Source organism: Channa argus, chromosome 15 (assembly GCF_033026475.1).
Source record: "Channa argus isolate prfri chromosome 15, Channa argus male v1.0, whole genome shotgun sequence".
Lineage (NCBI taxonomy): Eukaryota > Metazoa > Chordata > Actinopteri > Anabantiformes > Channidae > Channa > Channa argus.
In genome coordinates, this window is record NC_090211.1 from 10,094,569 (window position 1) to 10,116,328 (window position 21,760).

At 38.0% G+C, this 21,760-nt stretch overlaps 1 protein-coding gene across 1 annotated transcript; it reads left to right on the forward strand.

Moving 5' to 3' along the window:
• The first annotated feature begins 10,983 nt into the window (after window positions 1–10,983).
• galr2b (galanin receptor 2b) lies at window positions 10,984–21,506 on the forward strand. The gene is made up of 3 exons (XM_067478449.1): window positions 10,984–11,140; window positions 14,757–15,139; window positions 19,222–21,506. The coding sequence occupies exons 2-3, from the start codon at window positions 14,766–14,768 to the stop codon at window positions 19,982–19,984; spliced, it is 1,137 nt and encodes a 378-aa protein (XP_067334550.1). The 5' UTR covers window positions 10,984–11,140; window positions 14,757–14,765; the 3' UTR covers window positions 19,985–21,506.
• Window positions 21,507–21,760: the final 254 nt, after the last annotated feature.

Here is a 21,760-nt window from a genome sequence, read left to right on the forward strand (position 1 = left end):
AATACCAAAACTTGACCAAAGTATTGTTCAGAACATTTGCTTTGATATTCAAATTTGTGATTTTCTTCCATTTTTCCAGTGCAGTCCTGATTTTAAAACATCGGTGCAAAACTGACAAATGGTTTTTCACGATTTTCTGTGTACAGAAAATAAAACATTTCTGCATTGACAGCCACAACCAGATAGCAATAATAGCATTAATATGTCCTTGTGGTTTTAACGATATGGTGGACTGAGGCCAACATGGGAAGATATAAATGTTGGCCCTGATCAACAGGTGTCAGACTGTCACAGCTTGCAGATCCACCATGAATTTTAAATATTTACTGCTTTTACTCTAAGAAAAATTGTGTCATTTGTGTCACTGGATTTTATTATGGATTAAAAAGCAGTGGAAAAAGACATTAATTATAGTTTTAAAACACTGGAAGCCCATGACTCAGTGAGAGCTCTAAAGCTCAGAAGGGATCATTTTATTCCAAGCATTAAGTATACTTGACACTCGCTAGGGTATCAAAGTGGGACAGACTGGACAGGAATAGCACTGACTGAGTGTTATTTCCTCTCCCACTGAAAAATATTCAGTCATTAAATACATGAATGGTGTACAAGAATAAAGTGGGTCAAAGGATGGGCCAGAGTAAAAGCTGATTGTAAGCTCTTGTGCAAAATGTGTACAGGACATGCTTAACTAAATGGGCCTTGACTTCAATGATGACAGAACTGAACTCACCTTTTAACAAAGTGAGTACAAGTGTACAGATGAAAGAAAGGAGCTGAGGTCAACATCATTCCAACCCGGCTCCGCTGTCAGTTTTCATGCGATCAAGATTTATTTGCACCTACAAACAGAATAACTCCAGTTTGATCTGGAAAGAAAGATGATTTGTTGCCCAGAAAGGGCAGAAATATAAGCATTAAAAACACCAGTCAGAAACCTTTTGTATCAAACAGGTAGCAACACCCATTCCATGTTTGCTGTTTTGAGTTTTGGCTTCACTTTAGTGAACAAATCAATACAGGAACACATTTAATCTGTTGCCGTCAACTAATTGTTCACTAAGCTCCCAATTCTTTACACAAGTAGTGTTAAAACCTATGAATCAGTAGTAGTAGTATTTATTAGAATCAGTAGTAGTAACATTTACATTTTTGTATTCATATTTTTATATAAGTAGTATTCTAATGGTTTGTGCAGAAATTCTAATCTTATCTAAAATGTTTCATCAGTTCAGAAGAGACAAGTATAATAACTCTAGAGTAGAGTTGTTGTATCTTTGATGCATGTTGGTCACCTGGCACTTGTTATTCTACCTGGCATTCAAGTCAAAGAAATAAAATGGCTAAGGGGTGATAACAAAATGGAATTGTTTTAGGCCACTTCCTGTTTGAGGACCCCCTTTACCTTTCTCGTCAAACCATCAGTCTTATCTTTCCAGTATGTGGACGTTGCTGTCCTTAAAGAAGTGACCATAGTGCTGAGTCATGAGGAGCTGTTTCTCCTGTGTTGTGTCATGTGTTTGTGAAGTTTGTATTTTTTAATCTCCGGTGGATAAATCTGTGCATTCTTCCCTGCAGTGAACTGCATACACTGCTCTGCTTATGTCTGTGTGTTTGTCTTTGGAGTGGACAACTTTGTGCCTCAGTGAGTTCCTGGCTACGAAAAGTACATTCCCCACTTTATAGATAATCCAGCAATATTTGGAAAGACAATGTTGTTCTGGTTGTTGTTCTTACTTCTCTCTTCTTTGTCTTCTCTGGATCTTTTTGTGCATTTGTTGAAAGCCTAGTTTGCATCTCACAGTGTTTGCTTCACAGATTGGTCAAAGAAATAATGTAAAATCTTGACCTGGAAGAATACCAATTTTACAGACAGAATTAAAGTAGTTTTTGATTCCAGGCTCCAAGGGGAGCAACAGCAGCAGCAAATATAACATCTAAGGAAGATCTTGCAAAAACAAAACGTAAGTATTAAACTTTAATCTTGGGAAATGTATTTGGCAGTATTATTCACAATTATCCAAATGTCAGTTCAGCTCCTGTATCACTTCCTATTAGTTCAAAAACCAATGTATGTAAACGGTTCCCTGCTCGGACACCACCCAGACTCTAAGGAGATGGTAGAGTCAAGCCAGTTTAATGCCCAAACCAACTGACTCAGACGCTTTTGTTCTTACATACAGCTCCTCTGGGAAATACCTGGATAAGTTAAGGGTTGTGGTGCATGTCTGGAAGCAGCCTCACTGTCTTTCTTCAGCTGCACAGCAAAAACACTGTTCACAGCTGTGGGCACAGTTTTAAAATACAACACTGTTCAAATATTGATTGGATCAATTAATATCAAAACTTGACCAAAGGATTGTTCAGAACATTTGCTTTGATATTTGAATTTGTGATTTTCTTCCATTTTTCCAGTGCAGTACTGATTTTAAAACATCAGTGCAAAACTGAAACCCTTACAGAGCATTTCTGTGCAGGGTCTATTTTTCCACTTCAGCTTCCATTCATTCAATTGTCATTCATTTCACCCTGTGCTCCTGCTCGTATTTAATTATCTCTGCTTGTCATTTCTCCAACATCAGATTTATACTTCAACAAGCCTGGGGACAAAGGGGAACATCTTTTTTGACACTGCACCATGATCAAAAGGAAAGCTCAGGTCAGACATGCTCAGTCACAGTGAAGCACTCCTCTTTGTCTGGGCAAAATCAAATTTGCATGACAGGGCAGATTATTTTCAGCAAGTCACGTACGCTGCTCATAAAGAAATATCTGAAGAATAATAGAAAGCAGTTTTTACTAAGAAAATGCTTTGACATATTATGGCATTGTTGGAGCCCCGCATTGGTTTCATCACCCAGGATTAGTTGAATCAATGGTTTGGCACCTGTGGGCGCAGCTGAGCATTAGGACTTCTGTCCATCAATGAACTGGCTCTAAACACAAAGAACATGCAGATGCTGCTGATGGGAATGTCATCTGAGTAATGGACACATTTAAACCTTTACATGATGGTGGTTCTAGACCAAAAGCAAAAGGTTCATGAAACTCAATATAATTCAACCTGAGGAGGATGTGAATTTCTGAGAAGCTCATGACTGAGCTTCAAACAATTAGATATGGTACAGAATAAGGCGAAACTTCAAACTCTTTGTGGCACAAGAAAAGAAAAAGTTGTGGAATTGTTACGAAGTCAGTGGGATTCATGCTCTGGGAAAAGCTAATTGACCACGTTTACTTGCTGCAGCCTGTTTTTTCTTGCATCTGTCTTATACCATACATGACTTTGTAATCAATTTGCTAATACAAATATACTGTTTTATGGGTAAAAGCTAGTAATATTTTTAGGTGGAACATATTTTCCTAACACATAACACAGCGTAACCCACCTCTTTCCAGTGGCTGGACACAAGTATGTTAATTCAATACAATACTATAAAACCTTTCTCCAAGTTTTGCGGTTTTTAATAAATGGTAAAGGCTGATAAAGTTTTAGTTTTCAGGTGAACAGCAGAGGCTGTGCTGAGATGTACCACAAAGCTTTATGTGCAATCATAAAGCTTTTTTTACCTCATTTTTCTCAGTTTAATTCAAAGGGCAGACGTCAAGGGTTTGTCATCTGTGGGTTCACTATGTTCTCAGCGGCTGCAGAGAAAGCGGCTCTGAAGCTGGGGAGTTACAATTTCTACGTTTCAACAACAGCATTTTAACAATAACACTGTGCGATGACACATATCACCGTCTCCTTTGAATCCAAACTAAACCACGTGTGATCCTCCAGCTGCAGTCAGCCTACAGTCCCCCTCCAACTTTCTTTGTCTATTTTCCTTCAGACTTTAAATTATACAGAAGCAATAATTCGTTTATGGTACCGTGAGCACTGTTCCTCTGTTGTTTTGATTATGTTTTCTTTAAAGTGGTGTTTCTGAGGGCAATGAATGCTTCTCTTTCCTGACGATCAATTATTTCAGTCAGCCGATGGGCTTTTATTAGGGATTCTCCATGGAGCTGGGCGTTCTTCATTCAGCATTACTGTGACACTATAGATTGGGGTCACAACAAACTGATTCAACTACATTGGCAGCAAGCCTGACCACTCACCTCTGTCTGTTTTCTAATGAAGGCCTGTTGAAAGGCTGTTATTCTCTTAAATCCATATGGCTGTCTTGATCACATAAGGTGGGCTGGACTCTGTTACTGGATGCTTGAGCAAATAAAAGTAATTGTGTTTATAGTGTAAATAAAAATGCTTGTTGGGGAAATGGTGGAAAATGTTGTTTTTCTGTAAAGAGGGGACAAAAGTACAGCATGATGCATTTTATACACTGACCAACCTTAGTCCTAGAGGCCATTGTTGCTCTGAGATCAGGTCGATGGTGGCATTTCTCCTGCTTTCACTGCTCTGATTACCGCGGTGTGAGCACAATATGAGTTCATATTATCTGACACCACTGTACTGTCCATTTTTAGAAAGTGGCAAAGCTGAAATTCTTCGAAGTTGACATACTGTCAACCTCATGCACCATCAGAGGTTGCACAAAAGGCAAAACAGCTCTTTAAAGGAAATATCTGATTGCTCAATATCATTTGCTTCTCTTTTTGGAACTATTAAAGGTGCTGGCTGAAAGGTGGATACACACCTCACAATTGTATCGTACTCAAAAATAAGTGAAGATTTGACATCATCTGCATTGGTTTCCATAACAACCATGGGATAATAATATAAAGCATGTTGTGTAGACTTGGACTGACCAGTGGTGGTAATTTAAAATACAATGCTGTAGCATTTTCAATGCAATCAAACCGTTTTTTTATACCACTGCAATGAGTCTCCTGATGAAGCCTGTGACTCTCAGTCCCAGAGCTCATTGCTGCTGAAACAAATTTAAGACATGAGGTAAACTGCCTACTCATGACTGATTAGCACCAACATCATTTTTTGGTCCTCATTTTAGCTTTTGGTACATTTGTTTATTATTGATTTGAGGCACTTTGAACTTTATCTGCTTCTAGTTTTACTATATACATAATAAGGAATATATACAGATCTAAGGGATCTATACACAGATGTGTGAAACAATGGTTCTTGATTGTGATTTAATTTTCCTTTTCAAGTTTACAAAACAGTGTTGTGATGGTAATCACGGTTTTCTGTATGTAATTATTCTTTAACCCTGCCAGCAGTGACATCATCATAAATGGCAGGATTTTGTCATATTGTCCTGGGGTATAACTGTTTGTGACACATTTTGTAGCATTATTTTAAAAAATACTTCTTGATCCAGTGCCTAACCTAAGGATAGAATAAGAATAGAATAAATGATCTCATTTGAACCATTGAAATATGTATTTGCAGTCACTGAATACTTCTCTGCTCAGTCATCATCTCTTAAAAGAGAACTTTTCTAAATGTTTTTGTCATTCGCCTTGTCAGGGTATAATAAATTATTGCATGTGATCTCTTCTTTGTAACACCTAATTCTTGTGGGATGTGAGTCATGATTCATACGCTGCCTGTAGCTTTGAAGACTTCCTACACAGTTTCAATAGAGGGGTGTGTGAATAGAAATAGTTTTTTTCAACTGCACATACTTTCTTGACTCTCTCTCTTTATGCATAAAGGTCATTAAACCTGGAGCATTTTCAGAAATAACAACTACAAATCATGCAGCAGGAAATAACACACTATGGGCAGGTTCAGTACCAATGGGTTTCAATCTATATCTTAAGAAAAAACTTGAAAAAGCCAGTATGTTTAGAGGCTCGATTTACAGAAAGAACACAGCAATGAAACCTCCCAGCATTAGTTGCAGTAGGGGTATTTTAGGTGTCAAGTTTTAACAGGCAGAAGGCAGAAAAATTCATGAAATTAAAAAAAAAAGTCAGGTTCTGCTGCACTGATTTGGGCAACTTTTCTTAAAGAATTCACAATGAGTCTGATAATATTACAGAATTATTATATTACAGACCTATAATGCTAAATAACTGGAGTATTTTTTTTTCAACCAGATACTACTGTATAATGTTATTTTGACTCTGATGTGTGTGCATCAAATAATGCAATATAACTTTGGGCACCGTTTTTCTGCAGGATGAGTAGATTTACTTTGTATATTGAGGTGGTAATAATTTGGTGCTTTTATTTTAAGTAAAGGTTTTAATGTATGAGCTTTTTAAGATTATTTTTATATTGTGCTTTGCATAAAAACTTCCCTGTATTTCTTTCACCAGCGCCCTTATTCATCAGCACAATGTACACTGCCAAGAAAAACACATTTTTGTATTTTTATTGTCTTCTGTTAATTTAATGAATCAAACAGTTGTACATGGATCCCAAAACACACAATAAATGAGCATCAATTAATTTCTAAGCATATTTGACAACAGAATATTGGTCAAATCAAGTTGCATGTTAAACTTTATCCAAAAGAGTTTTGCAGCAGTAACTGCCTGACAAAGCTGTAGCATTCTGCTGATCTGTGTATGTCTTTCTGTGTTGGTCCAGAGATAGACTGGCGACCTCCTCAGGGTGTACCCCGGCTTCAGCTCCCCGCGACCCTGAAAGCGATTAGCAATTAAAGATAATGGATGTATGGATAGACCTTTTTTCAAAGTAATTTAACATTGAGGGGGTTAAAAGTTTTGAAAAATTAGACAATTGTTACAGTATTCTAAATTTAAAAAGAAAGTACCATGTATTTGGTAGTACTATTTGTACTACAATTTTATTATAATTTTATTACATAAATGTATCAATTGTCGACATATTATTATTTACTCACACTTCACTTATCTCAGAAGTATTGTCATTGCCTGATGTTGCTGCTCCACAGTGTAGTCTGCATTTTCTGATACCGTGTACATTTAGCTTAACCCACTAGCTTAGTCTAACAATATAAAACAGGCCAAATATAACATCCCCTTCATCCTTTACTGTATCCGCAAGCCTATGATAGCGGAAAATTCTCACCAAGGCAACGCGACACACCCAAACTGTTGCCTATAAGCTGCCTTTTAATAATTCACTTATTCACTGCATTTTCATGTAGACTACTTTGTAAAATATAATGCTAAATCTTTGTGTTCAGCCTGGAAATCAATGCTGTGTTTTTGCCATGCTTTCAAAGTGATCCCTCTGTGGTTGCCATGGAAACATTCACATGAAACAACACCCAGAGGTATTCCTGAATGGTAATATTCTTGACACTGAGGCCAGAATCCATCATTGTCCAAATTAAGCAGTTTCTATCGCTTTCTTCATTCAGCTTCTCAGATAAGGGTGGTCCTGTCTCACGATGAACCGGAAGGTTTTATCTCACTGGTGACATTTTTTTTCTTTTTGTTTATTCTTAAATGCAGCGCACTTGAATAAGGATGAACCAAGATGTCTAACATACCATAAAAGAAATGTTATAATAGGCTTTGCTGTGGTCTTAAGCTGTTTCAGATAATCCATGTGCAGAAATAAGACAAAAGATTAAAAAGTATGTTTGGGAAATAACACATGACAATACGAGAGCTGTTCAAATCATACTAATGTAAGGTTGCTCAGGGTGGACCCGATGCTCTATCCTATCATTTTGTCTGACCCGGTGGATATTGTTGAGTAGTGGATGTTACAATATAGCAGTGCAGGTTGCCCGTCTTGTGAGGTTGCATCTAATTGTTACTTAATTCAAAATTTAGGATGTAGAGCCAAGTGAGGAAGAGCAGCTGGCCCTGGTGATTGGGTAAAGTATTATCCACTCTCACTGGAGCATGCTGGAACAGGCAATGATGCCCGAAGACTTGAATGATTCATCTGAGTTTACAATTGAACCAGTGAGTAAATAAATGAGGTCCTTTATTTAACAACTTGTTTTCAGTTGTTAGGGCCTCACCATAACAAGAACTGAGCCCATGGATCGTTTATTAATGGTGACAGAAACCTGCAGGTGATGTTGTGTGCACATTCGACAGTTGCAGAGGTGGCTGGGTGGCTCAAGACACTGTACAATTACTCAGTTAAAGGAACAAGGACTACACATCCACATAAAGCTAAAGAATAAAGCCACGTCTGCAAATGTGTCAGGTGTCAGACCCTAAAAAACAAAACAAAACAAAAATAAGCATTGTAATGATAAAAAAACAAACAAACATAAAGCCAATAGAAATTTAAACCCAATCGCTTGATGCATTTGTGTCAGAAACCCACAACATTGCCATTAAGAGGCTTTTTATTTAGCATATGTGTTGGTCATAACTAGGTGAATCATAGGTGAGATTAACATGATTGATAGCACCACCTGTCTGCCTGTTCTCTGTTGCATGTTATTCCTGTCGCCTTGTTATTCTTGAATTTTTTTTAAATGACAATTTCTCTCATTCATTGACAGGATACAACACCAACTCAATGGGTATTGTTGTTTATTTGGATCTCTAGCACTGCCCTGACAGCTTCCTACAGGGCGCATACGATGGTGCTTTATAGCTTTAATTATGGCTCACATTCAGTGTGGCATTGTTTTTATGAGCTTATGCAATGTCACTTTTACTTCCATTCAGGGTTCTTGTACTGATGGCAGAGTTAGACCACTGTGTAAAATCTTGTCCAGCACATCCCAAATATTATTAATGAAGTAAAGGTTCTTGTGTGATGATGACATATCATGCCCCAGGCACCACTCCTTCACTTTTTTAGCTTAATGAATCCTGGCATTGTCATAATAAAACATGCCTGTACCATTGGGGGGAAAATTGATGGAAAAACCTCGTCATTCAGTATATTCATGTAATCATATACTCACTGCATAAGTCAGGGTTCAACAACTTCTTAACAGCTAATATGTATTAATCATTTCAGTATTTTTTTCAATGGAAGACTCTTACCTATTTGCTTCGTTTTATCCAGTTAATTGCCTTTTTTTTTTTAGGCCGGTCAGTGTATGAAAATATAAATAGTGACAATACACTTCAACAGGCAATTCATAGTTATGTATGGACTGTGCATTACGGCATTAGATAAAAACCATGAGCCAGACACAAACTGCAAGAAGACAAAGAAGTGCCACTAGTAGCAGAATGACAAATACAGATAGACTGAAATGTTTATGTGGAGTCACTTTTCTGGGGATGTTTTTCAACCACAGTTGTAATCAGACACACTTATGTTGTAAACTCTGGATGGAATTTCATTTTTTTTTTCATTTGAGGGCACTCAACTGAAAGTGCTTTAGTTTTGTATTAATTACACCTGTTTTTTTTTTTAGAAATCTAATGTGTTTCAATATATTTCCATATTTGTACAAGATATAGACAGTTCTATATACAGGTGGTGCTGCTTTAAGTCAAATGCAACCATCAAGTCATGGCACGGAGATATGTACTCCTTTTGTAAATACAATTTAATCACGTAAATTGTTAATTGAATAATAAGCGTGGTTAAATGGAGAACAGTATGAGAGGTGTGATATCGCTATACTTCACCAGTCAACAAGACGCTCAAATAGTGTGAGTCTTGACATAAAAAGGAAATCTTCATTATACCAACACCTTTCGGCACAAGGCTTGAAATCCAGAGGTGTATATAGAGAGACTCAGCAGTATTAGGTGTCCCGGGCACCGATAGTTACAAAACCACCCCCTTTATTGATGTAAACCTGATGCTGAATTAACATTACACATCTACAGTTGCTAGAAATACAGTAGCAATAGCACTGTTTGCAATTTCCTAGTTTTCTGCCTAAAGTGGTCATGAAATGTGATCTGATCTTGAGTAAAGTCACAAATATGTGTAATATAACGCAAAGTGATGGTGGAAAAAGAAATAATAACCGATTGAACCAACTGATTGTGCAATAACCTCAAGGAAATACCAGTAGCTGTGGCTTAAACCTGCACTTCGTTCAGGAGATATTGGACCATTTTTCATTCGAGAACTACTTCAGCTCAGCCAACACTTATGATCTCTGGTGTGAATGGCCATCTTGATATCATATTCAGTTGAGGTATGGACTCTGGCTAGATCACTACGAGAGTATGTGTCACTGAAGCCATACTGTGGTAGATTTATGTGAGTGTTTACAGTCTTTTTCCTGCTGCGTCACCCAGCTTCTTCTGAACTTCAGCTTGCAGACAGCCACCCTAACATTATCATCTAGGATACCTTGATAAACTCGGAAAATCATTGCCCTTTACAAATACAGGAGGTCCAGATCCAGAGGCAGCAAAGCCCCTGTTCTTCACTGTTGGGATGATGTTTTCGTGTTGGTACTCTGTTTTCTTTTTAAGAAATATGCAATATTGTGTGTTCTTCCTAAACAATTTTACCTTTGTTTCATCTGTCCATAAGACTGTCAGGATGTCAAGGTGGTCTTTGGCAAACTGTAGTCAATGGTTTCCTCAGTGGTGTCCGGTCACATGTTGTCACAAGTGTCCTTAAGTAAGACACTGAACCGCAACTTAGTGGCTCCGTTGCAATACAAGCTGCGTTGGCAAGATGCATTGCAGCTCCCCCATCGGTGTTTGAGTGTGTGTGTGATTGTGAGTGCAAATGGGTGAATGAGAAGCAGTGTAAAGCGCTTTCAGATCCAATAGGTAGACAAATACAATATAAGTGCAGAACATTTATTAACATTAACATATTAACATTTATTTTAAATCAATAACACTGACAGTATTATTTTTCTGTCCCCTTGTGTTGGTTGACTAAATTGAATCATGCTGCCTGAAAGTGAGCAATGGTTTCATTTACTACACTACAACATGGTAAGGATTAATACAAATGTAAAGGCCAGGGAACAGACTCTTCACAGGGACACTCAATGTGCCTATTATTTGTCAGCAACCCTGATTACTGTGAAAAGATTGCTGGGTGCTGCAGCTTCCCTCCGTACCTTCAGTTTGTAACCCTCTTCTGCAGTGAAGTGTGAACATTAAAGTGAATGTGGAGGAGGAGTCCTCACTAGGAGGAAATGGGTGGGGGGGGGAGGAGAAAGAGTAAGATACCAGCAACACAGCCAGATACCGATGTACGTTGAAAGGAGAGAGGCTTCAGTTAAAAGAGTATGACCATCTCAACAGAGCCAGTCTGCAGGGAGTGTCGTTCTTAAACTGAGCTGAGCGCTGAGGCTTTGGATACAATCCACCAATCATCAGCCTGGTATGTTTATCACACTGCATCTGCCTGATCTGCATGCTGATTCTGCTGTTTGTGCAGAATAAAAATCTGAAAGGATCTGTAGAGTATTTGAAATTCAAATTATTGATCCACAATTAGCATTTTGTTTTTTAACCTTTAATTATATGTTGCAAAAGTGTTATTGCTCATAGGCTGATATTTAAAGTTTGATCGCTTAATCTTCCCCTGAGATTATGTAGCTTTGTTGTTTATTGATAGTGATGCAACATATGCTGATGCACTTTTTCCTTGTATCAGCTCATCAGTTTGAATGATGGAGCGTCTTCGGTCAAACTGTAGATTTTTGCCCACTGAGTCTGCTTTAGCTGTGCTGCATCGCTTTCACCCTCACTCTCCTCTGCTCTGCTGTTTGCATTTCATTTGTTTTGTCTCCAAAAATTCTAATTATATCATCACATCTGTCAAACAGAGCTCAGCCAAAGTCTGTGAGTTGCACAACCTGTCAGGTCTCACACGCTTTATTACCAGCTCATGAAGCTCCTGTATCCTTGTTTTTTCTGATCCCCCCTGAGACTTCTGCACAGGTTCTGAGCTAGCTGGAGTCTTAGCCTCGCTATCCCACTGCAGTCGGATATTAGATTATCTTCTCTAGTGGGAAGAAAGAGGAATGAGCCACACCATAAAAGTGGTTGATGAAGTAGGGCATGGCTGCAAAGCTGAGAAGAAAATTCCTCTGCAGCAACAATCAGCTATTATAACCCTGCTTCTTTATAAGGTTAATAAAAATACATTGCCATCACTGTAGAGTGACTGACTGTGATCAGTGTATCCTCTTCATTTTGCTCTTGGTCACAAATCTGATTATGCAGATAGACTGGAAGCAGAGTTTATAATCAAAGGATCTTCAAAGTTTAATAATATTTAATTATTAATTTGAAGCTGGATATTGCTGTGATTTGAGTGTTGGAGGAGTCAAAGCCAGAGGATGACTTAGAATAATGTAACAGGATTTCAGGATATATAATCTACATTAAAAGCATTTGTATTATGTCTGATTTAGCAGCTCTGACTACCAAATCTTTGCAGCAGTCTGAGTTCCTCAGTGCTGCAGTATCATCCCAATGTCATGAAATTTACAAGCAGTAAAATTTTTTACCATCATAGAAACAGTGTAGATATTATTTAATCATACAGAGTGTCATGATTATAAAAGCTAGTCTGTTATTTTACAGTAGGTAAGATAATTAGTAACCCTCATTCCTGTGTCTTCAGGTAAATATAGCCCAAGCTGTTTTCTCGCTTTACCGTGGTAGCCTACTATGAATAAGCTTTTTTACTTCTTCGTTTCTGCCTTAATAAATCTGTGATGATTTTAGCTTGAGCTTTAGAGTTGTTATCAAGTGTGTTTCATTTTCAGGGCTGGAAATTGCAAGCGCAACATAAAGTCTGTCTTTGTAATGCAGAGAAAAACAGTTGTAGATGAAAATGCCTCATTTGGGCTTCACTTCCGCACAACAAAGCTAAAAAGAAAATGCCAAAACGCAGTCCACTGTGTGAAGATGACATGATTGGGTTTGTTTAGAAACAAGTCAATACCACACTCTTATGATTGGGCAACAATTGCTGCTTTGATGTCTACACAGCAAAAAATGAGGATGCCCTCATTTTTTATACGGACATCATGTAGAAGAAATAAAATACTTCACTTTACATCACATTTAATGCCTGAAAGCTAGAGAGTGGGGTGTTGTAATGTGAAGGAGCCTGCTCTTCACAAACTACAGAAATGACTGCTTCAATTTTGAAGAATGCAGCAAATGTAGTAATCATTTGAGATATGAATAGTAACACAGTAAGTTTTAAATTCTTTATAAATTCTAATAAATGGTGTCCTGAATTTTGATGTGGTTTAATTAACCTCAACAGAAATGATTTACAGGTGTAGTTTAGTGTTTTTATTCCAGAATTAACTCTGTAGCGGGATTAGATTAAATGTATATAGTTCATTACATGTGCATGTGTCTTTTCACTGTGACTCATCAATTTCACCATCAAGAGCAGCTCTTTACTTTAATGCCCCAATTTTGCATCCCTCATCATCCAGCAATATGACAATTTGACAAATACTGAGAGTGCACAGTGACGTCAATCTTGACTTCATGAACCTGAAATACATCAGAAGCTCCAAAGTGAAAATGTTGCTGGTCATAAATTGACAGAGATAAATCACTGCTGCCTATGACTGGGTGAAAAACTATGATGTATTTTCATTTTAACCCAGTCAATCTAGCAAGATGACAGCTCTCCACTCTGGGTTTAAGACACACTTTCTCAGATTTCAGAGAAGAGGACATGGCTGCTGTAAGTGGTTCGATGCACCTTACCTGAAAGAATTCTAGTAAAGTCCAACAAGTTGTGACAATGTGTTGTATTGCAATAGCTAAATAAGTATTCAAATTAAACAGGAAATGCACATTAACAAGCGATATGCCCGGCTGGTCTGGGCTGGATGGGATCTGACCTAACTACTGTTCTAGCAAACAGTATGGGAAGGAACATGAACATGTTCATTAATGTAACCTAGTAATGTGATCTAATGCCTTGTGACTGTGCAGCTGGGACAAATATATATATATATGTGTGTCTGGAAGGTCCAGTTACTGGTGAATCAGTACCCTGAACAAACACTACACAAATGTAAAACAGATTTACTTTTTATTTTCTGTGTATAGAAAGTTTCCTTCCCTTATAAAAAGAAAATGAAAAAAAAAAGACAAGCAGAAGTCAGTTGATGGATATGAGAACATCTCAATATCCCTTGGAGTTCAGTAAAATTAAATAGTGAAAAATAGAATAAATATGTACATCTGGTAGAGCAGCCTCAAAAACAGTGTAACACAATGGACCCTTGAGGGAGGCCACCATGATACCTGATGCATCTTAATGAGTTGCAAACATCAGAATCGGAGATGGGAGAGACCTAGCTGTACCTACATTCCTGCTTCCAGGTTTATCACCAGTCAAAAATTCATGAAAGAAATATAATATCAAATTGTAATTTCTATAGTCTGATAAGTCCAAAATTGAACTGTTTTGTCATCAGACTAAATGCTGTGTTTGGTATATACCAAAGACCTCACACCCTTACAAATACACAATTCCCACTGAGAAGCAGTGTGATGGAAGCATCATGTTGTGTGGATGCTTCTCTACAACAGGCTGTGGAACGACTGTAAAGGTGGAGGGGTTCAAATGAATGCGGCAGATCTAGTCAAATCCTGGAGGACAACCTGATGCGATCTGCACGAGAACTGTGAATAGATTGGAGGTTACAAGTCTGAGCACAAATGAATGGTTGCAATTATCATTAACACTGACAATATTCCCAGTGCACATTTCACAGAATGTCACCAGCCAATTAAAAAAAGCATCTCATTGCTGTCTTATTAATATGTGTGACAGGGGATTATTTGGATAAAGAAATCTTTTGGTGCATGCAGAGCTCCTGTGTTGTCATGTCAATAGTGTCCACCAGTGCATAAGCCCAGATGTCAAAAGAAGTGAGTGAGAAGACTGGTTTAGGAAATGGTATTCCAGCTACATTACATTATATATTCTGTGTGCTGTCCCGTTTCAGAGCTGCAAAATGTCAGACTTTGAGGATTTTACCAAGCCAGGAGGGCAGGCCAACGTATCTGAAAGCTACCAGCTGAATCCCACCAGTGTGATTGTGTCAGTCGTCTTCTCCCTCATCTTTCTGCTGGGAACCATCGGCAACAGCCTGGTGCTGGCTGTGCTTCTCAGAAGTGGGCAGGTCGGATACAACACAACTAACTTGTTCATACTCAACCTGAGTGTGGCCGACTTCTTCTTCATCATCTTCTGCGTTCCTTTCCAAGCCACCATCTACTCTCTGGAGGGCTGGGTGTTTGGTTCCTTCATGTGCAAAGTGGTCCACTTCTTCATCAACCTCACCATGTATGCCAGCAGCTTCACACTTGCTGCTGTTTCCGTTGACAGGTATGTTTAGTATTACTTTTAATTTCCAAAAGACAAAATATTGGCTTGTTCTCATGTGGTAAACACAAAGCATAAACCCAGTGCAAGGTGACCACTGAACTTTTTCTGCCCTGTAGGGCGTTTGCTTACGACAGAGGGAGCAGTGCACCGCTGCAAGTAAAATATATTAGACGGTTATGCAGTACAGTGTAAAGTACACAATGTTTACACGATGATGGGACTGATCTGAGATAATAAGAGCTAATCAACACAATAAGCACACTTACTTATTTATGGGAAAAGCGAGAGAGAGAAATGGGGAGATTGGAAGGGTGGGGGGGTGGCGGGTGGTGCTCTACCCTTCAACCCGTTGCCTCAGTAGTACAGTATATGATAACATAGTAGTGTGGTATCATATAGGATTGTTAACAAAAGGATGTGTGTTGAAAAACCATGAGTGAAGAGAATGAGAATGAAATAAAAAGTTTGCATGGGTTCAAAAAGTAAATCAGAATGTTGTTACAGTAACTGCAGCTTAGCTGCTCCCGGTGAGTGTTGGCCAGCTGCATAGCAGTTTCTCCATCGGTGTGTGATTGTGAGTGTGAATGGGTGATTGAGGAGCAGTGTAAAGTGTTTGGAGCTGTATAAGTGCAGACCATTCAGCACTGAAATTGAACTCTATACCCTATACTGACTTAAGAGTGCACTGATATTCATTTTACCTTACACTGGTTTTTAGTTGTGTAAACTGAATTTGCTTGTTTTTTTATGGCAATTGGTTTGCATACTTTTATAAGTAAGGTAACTAAAAATAATTTACTGTGCAGGTTTAAATGTAAGTGGTATTATAGCTGCTTTTCTAAAGAAAGGCCAAATATCTCCTGCTGCATAAAGTTTTGTTGTTTGTTGCAGCAGAGAACAGCAATGTTGGAGCCAGGGATTAATGACATAGATTATCAGATTAATTATCAGAACTGCTGATGACTAATATGGTGGGTCCTATGGTAATACTCTTGCTTTCGTTACATTCTCACAATGTGTTGTTGTTGTTCAACAATTTAATTGTGCACACACTTTGGACATGGGCTGATCTCCAGCATCTAAATCAGAGAAGAACACTATGTTCCACTGTTGCAATTCATAAAATCTCAAGGCTAAAAATCCATAAAAGATTCTAGAAAGGGGATAAGTTATTAACTCAAGGGGATGTTTTTAAAATGATCAAGGGTAAAATAAGACTGACTGCACAAACCAGTAATCAGAGGGAAGTTTTTTAAAAGGTTTTTTTTACAGTGGGCAATTAGTCCTTCCTGCTGTTCTGTGCTACAAAGGAATCCAAGCACATTTTCTAGTGGACACATTAAATTAAATACACTTTTAATTAGGGTGTAAACAAATACTTAAGACATTTAACTAATGCATGCCCTGTGATGATTACTGACGTAATGAAATCATGCAAAATATATCCTTAATTCTATTTATTCACCATTAACAAATAATCAAGTCACTATGCTACCAAATGACCTGAATTTCTGCTTAGGGAGGATTTTAGACCTGAGCATTTAATCGGTCACTCTGAAAGCAGCTGCACAAAAATAAAAAGCAATTACGTTTGAATACATGTTTTCAGGTGCAAACATGATCTGGTATTTTCATGCCATGTTTAAAAGCTAGCAGATGGAACAGAAAACCAGAGGAGAACAGGCAGGCTTACTTAGGTGCAGGTTTAAGCTATTTGTCATCTCTCTTTATAGCAACATATTATTTCTCCAGGACAATTTAATGTTCAAGCTGTTAGGGATTATCTGGAGGAAGAGGCTTGTTACAGTTTGGCCAAGGAGGTCTTGATACTCCAGTACCTCTGACGATAGAAGGTGAAAAGATCATAGCTATGGTGGGAGGGATCCTTCACAGTGTTGCACTGTGTTTCATGGATTTGTTGTATGCTGCATCATGAATTGAGCATTAGACAAGCATTACTTAAGTTTATGTTATGTATCAAGTCTCAAAATCACATTAAGGCTTTACCAAAGCTTCTGTTTGTTCACACTTTTGTATGTTTTTTCTATTTTATTTAATACACTTAACGCATTTCTTGTGATAAGGTACATTTAATTCATCACAAATGTGTTTTTCTGATCTGAAGACAAAAATATCCACCCTGGGAACAGCAAGACCTCAGAGGAACACATTAATGGAATTAGTCAAAGACTGATAAGACCTTAGAAAGGCGCTGAATCTGTCATTGAGAGAATAATGCATCAGCCCTGACTGAAAATTATATCCTCCACAGAGTAAGCTCCAAACCATCATTAGAGCTGTTGGGCAACATTATCAGCTGAGTCAATATGAACAGAGTCCATGTGCAGCTGCCCTCCACAGAACACACCTTTGCTCATATTGGCTGTTTTCACACTCTAAAGGATTCAATAGATTTTTTTCTAGCCATCCAGATATTTCCCCCTGTCTAGGAAAGAACAGGGACATCTCAGTTGAGAGGTTAATACATTTCTGCTGTTTTTCTCCAGAGTTCCTGTGCAACAAGTAAAACCAGGAATTCCCAGCTGTAATATTCAATCACAGTTCAGCCTGAATGAACAGCAGGACACACACCCACACATTTAATGGAAGGTACTTGCTGCTGTAGTGTGCAACCCAGAGGCAGATCATACTGTGTTTTTTTGTTGGAGATATATTCACAGCAAAAAATATTTCGTATAAAACAAAACCATTCGGAAACATTGCTTCTAATTTGAGTTAATTTGCACTGGCAGTTTATAAAGAGGTTCTGGAGATCTGCAATGCAAATGTAACTAAGGTAACAGTGTAAAAAAACAGTAGTACAAATAGTATGATGCATAGTAAATAGACATCCAGTCTCCAACTTTTAAAAATATAAATACTGAAATTCATTCAGGACCAAATCCAAAGTGATTACATATAATTCATGTATGATCTTTGCACTTTTAAGAAGAAAATATCATCATAATAAACATTATAACAAGTGGTTTCTGAATCAGTAAAACATATTTCAAAATCTCAGTTAATACACAGACATCAAAACATTTTTTATAATGTTTAGATTTTAATAGAATCTTCATTTTATACATAGCTCTGACAGTTTCAGCCTACAATACAGACTAATGTCTGAAATATTGCTGTTTCCCAAGCCACTGAGCTTCCACATGTAAGTTTTTGTCCTATTCCTGTTGAGAGTATCTTTGGCCCCATTTCAGTCAGACCGAAGAGGCCATTTTTTCATTTTTCTGGAGTGTTGGCTGAAGCGTCCAGTAAATGTGGACAGGGAGGATACGGATTGGATTTTCAGCTTTAGCCCAAATCCCTGCCTTGGGCAAAAGAAGCTGCAGTACCTTAAATATTCCCTGTCTTGCTCTGAGCTCGTAAAGCAGCATGTGGAATCTGAAAACGGTGTTCAAAGAGGAACACACTCAGAGATGATGAGGCAATAACTTCTGCAATGACATGTAAAAACTGTGCAGTAACATATTATTAAAAGAGATTGGTGCCATAAAAAAGTCAATCTCTTTTTTTCATGACAACACCTGGGGTACGGTGGGATTTGTGTCGTTATCGCCTGCCTTCTCAGCAACATCAAAAACAAAACATAAAACACAGTTGTGTCATTTGGAGCATTGCAACCAATTTGACATATTTCCCTTAGGGGTTTTTTTTTTGTTTTGTTTTTTCAATTGAACAAAACCCATAAATGGCTGTGGTGTGAATGAAAACAATCCACCGGAGACCCTTCAGTGTGTGCAGTGATGCTCACAACAATGACAGTAGAGGCTGCATCCTTGGATGGATATCCCCTCCATTTAATTATTCACTATTCACTATTAGTGATGTTACAAACACTCTCATTATGTCCTGTTCACTCTCTCCTCACTTGACATTTAATTCACGATGTGTAATGTAAACCTTTAAGACCAGAAAATAAGTGAAATATCATCCTAAGTGTAATTTGTAAAAAAACTGAAATGTGTGAAGTGACTCCTTCAGCCCATAATTCTTTACTGCACTGGCTCAGAATGTGAACCAGCAATGTGATGTAGATCACGTCAGTGTTATTTTCTCCTTTGTAGGTATCTGGCCATTCGCTACCCACTGCGCTCAAGAGAGCTGCGAACCCCTTGTAATGCAGTGGTTGCCATGGTGATCATCTGGGGTCTTTCCCTGGTCTTTGCTGGTCCATATCTCAGCTACTATGACCTGATTGATTATGCCAACAGTACTGTGTGCATCCCTGGGTGGGAAGAGCAGAACCGTAAGGTGCTGGACACATGCACCTTCCTGTTTGGCTACGTCATCCCCGTGCTCATCGTCAGCCTGTCGTACACTCGAACCATCAAGTACCTGTGGACAGCCGTCGACCCTCTCGACGGTATGTCAGAATCCAAGAGGGCCAAACGCAAAGTCACCAAAATGATCATCATCGTCACTGTGCTGTTCTGCATATGCTGGCTGCCATATCACGTGGTGATCTTGTGCTACCTGTACGGAGACTTTCCTTTCAATCAGACCACATATGCCTTCAGGCTTCTCTCTCACTGCATGGCCTACGCCAACTCATGTGTCAACCCCATTGTGTATGCTCTGGTGTCCAAGCACTTTCGCAAGGGCTTCAAGAAAGTGTTCAGCTGCATCCTCAGCAAAAATGGGAGGAACAGGGTTCATGTGGTTCACGTAGCCAACACTGTACCTGGATTTGAGGCAGCCTCTACAGAGGTTTCGCAGATGAACGAGGAGAACTTACGACAGAACGAATGTGAGATGATAAACAGGCCAATTGCAGAGCCAAGAGAAGCCACAGTGACTCTGAATTTGCCTTTTCAGCGGCAAACTTGACAAGTGACTCACCTTTGCTGACAGGCTTTGCCTTATGTTAGTGACTTTAAGGGTTATGTTTTAAAAGTTGATGTTATAAGATTCATGCACAATACAGAGTTTTAAGTCCACTACAGAAAAATGTGTTTGTTTCATCATCTGTAATCCAGTACTACAGTACTCAAATGAACATTCTCAGTGTTGCCTATTGCCACCTTTTGCCTTAATTGTGGCTTGCACTTTGATATTTATTTAATTTTATTCAGTTTTTGAGAATCCACTTTATTTCAGCACTTTTTAAGAGCAGCATGGAGTGTGTCTCATAACATGTCAGTATGTTTCACCTGTACGCCTAAATGGCCCACATAGAATTTCAAAGAATCGAAACTGGAAGGACAAATCAATAAGTCAGCACCGTTGGGTGTTCATTTGACTTTCAACAGGGTTTGATGCAGGTTTACAGTCATAGTACAGCTCCTGCACATAAGTCAGAGGGAATGGAAATTCTCTGCATTACTTCAGTTACTTCTCCTTCGCTAATGTGATGTTCATCCCGTGCAAGTCATCAAGATGCCAGTATTTTCACACCATGTGTGACTGTAGGTTTAATGTCCAGGTGCTTTAATATTTTGTGTGGTCATTTGCCAAAATAAGCTCAGATTCGAGATAAAGAAGTTGGCATAAACCTTTTTGACTACTTTTGAATTTGCTAGTCGATTATCAAGGTTGCAGTTTTTCGAAGTGGAGGAGGGGGTTCTTTGGTCTGTTTGTTTTGTATCTTGCATGCAGATGCTGTTCTGTTCTGTCAAGATATTATTGATATATTTAAATTATAGCTATGTTATAATGTAAAATTGCTTCAAAATCAGGTGTCAAATAATAAATTGATCATTTTTATATTAAAACCAAGCAGATCTTATTAAAAGTCTTTTGAACCCTACTTAAAAAATTAATACATTTTGTTGATTTATTTGTATTTTGCAATGACTGTATTCATGGCATGTTTCTCTTTGATGTAAAAAAATATGTTTAAATCAATATGTTTGCGTTGTTTGCCACAGCATTTAGGAGTTATGTATTTTAAGTGTGTATTTAATGCATTCAAAAAGTTACAAGCTGTGAAATGATTACTGGTATTTACATGAATTCCCTCTCTGTTTCACTGTAAGCTTGTGTCCTACCTCAGATCTGTAAAAAGAAGAATCATATTTCCTCATTGCTGTATTCAGTTCAGATTGTGTAAGATGCTATTTTCCTCTGGAGAGACTAATTTCAAAACACATTCCCCTTTGCACTGAACAATTTTCCTCTAGTGTGTTTACTGTGATATTGCTCTTTGCATTCAGTATATACTTATGTCTCTGTGTTTGTTCTCTTTCATCGAGTAGAGTTTCAACTCTAACAGCCTGTACATTTTAAGAATATATATTTAAATACATACAGTATTTCAAAATGCTCTAGTACATGATGTAATACACATCTTAATGACCAAATAAAATATTTTCTGCTGTGATATTTTAATGGAGGCTTTATTAAATTCTCAATGTGCAAACTTATTTGTGTGGAATAAAATTATTTATATTACACAGAACTACTATTAAACATTAGCTCCTGTTTCAAAACCATTTAAAAAAGAGAAATATTGACTCTAGGCATTGAAGTATCTGGGGTCTTTCCCTGGTCTTTCCCGGTGCGTACACTGGATTTGTAACTTGCTTTAATGCTATCTTTAGATGAGTAGGAAAAGAACGCACATGTCTAATAAAAGTAATGAATACATAAAGTAGTTTGTGATAT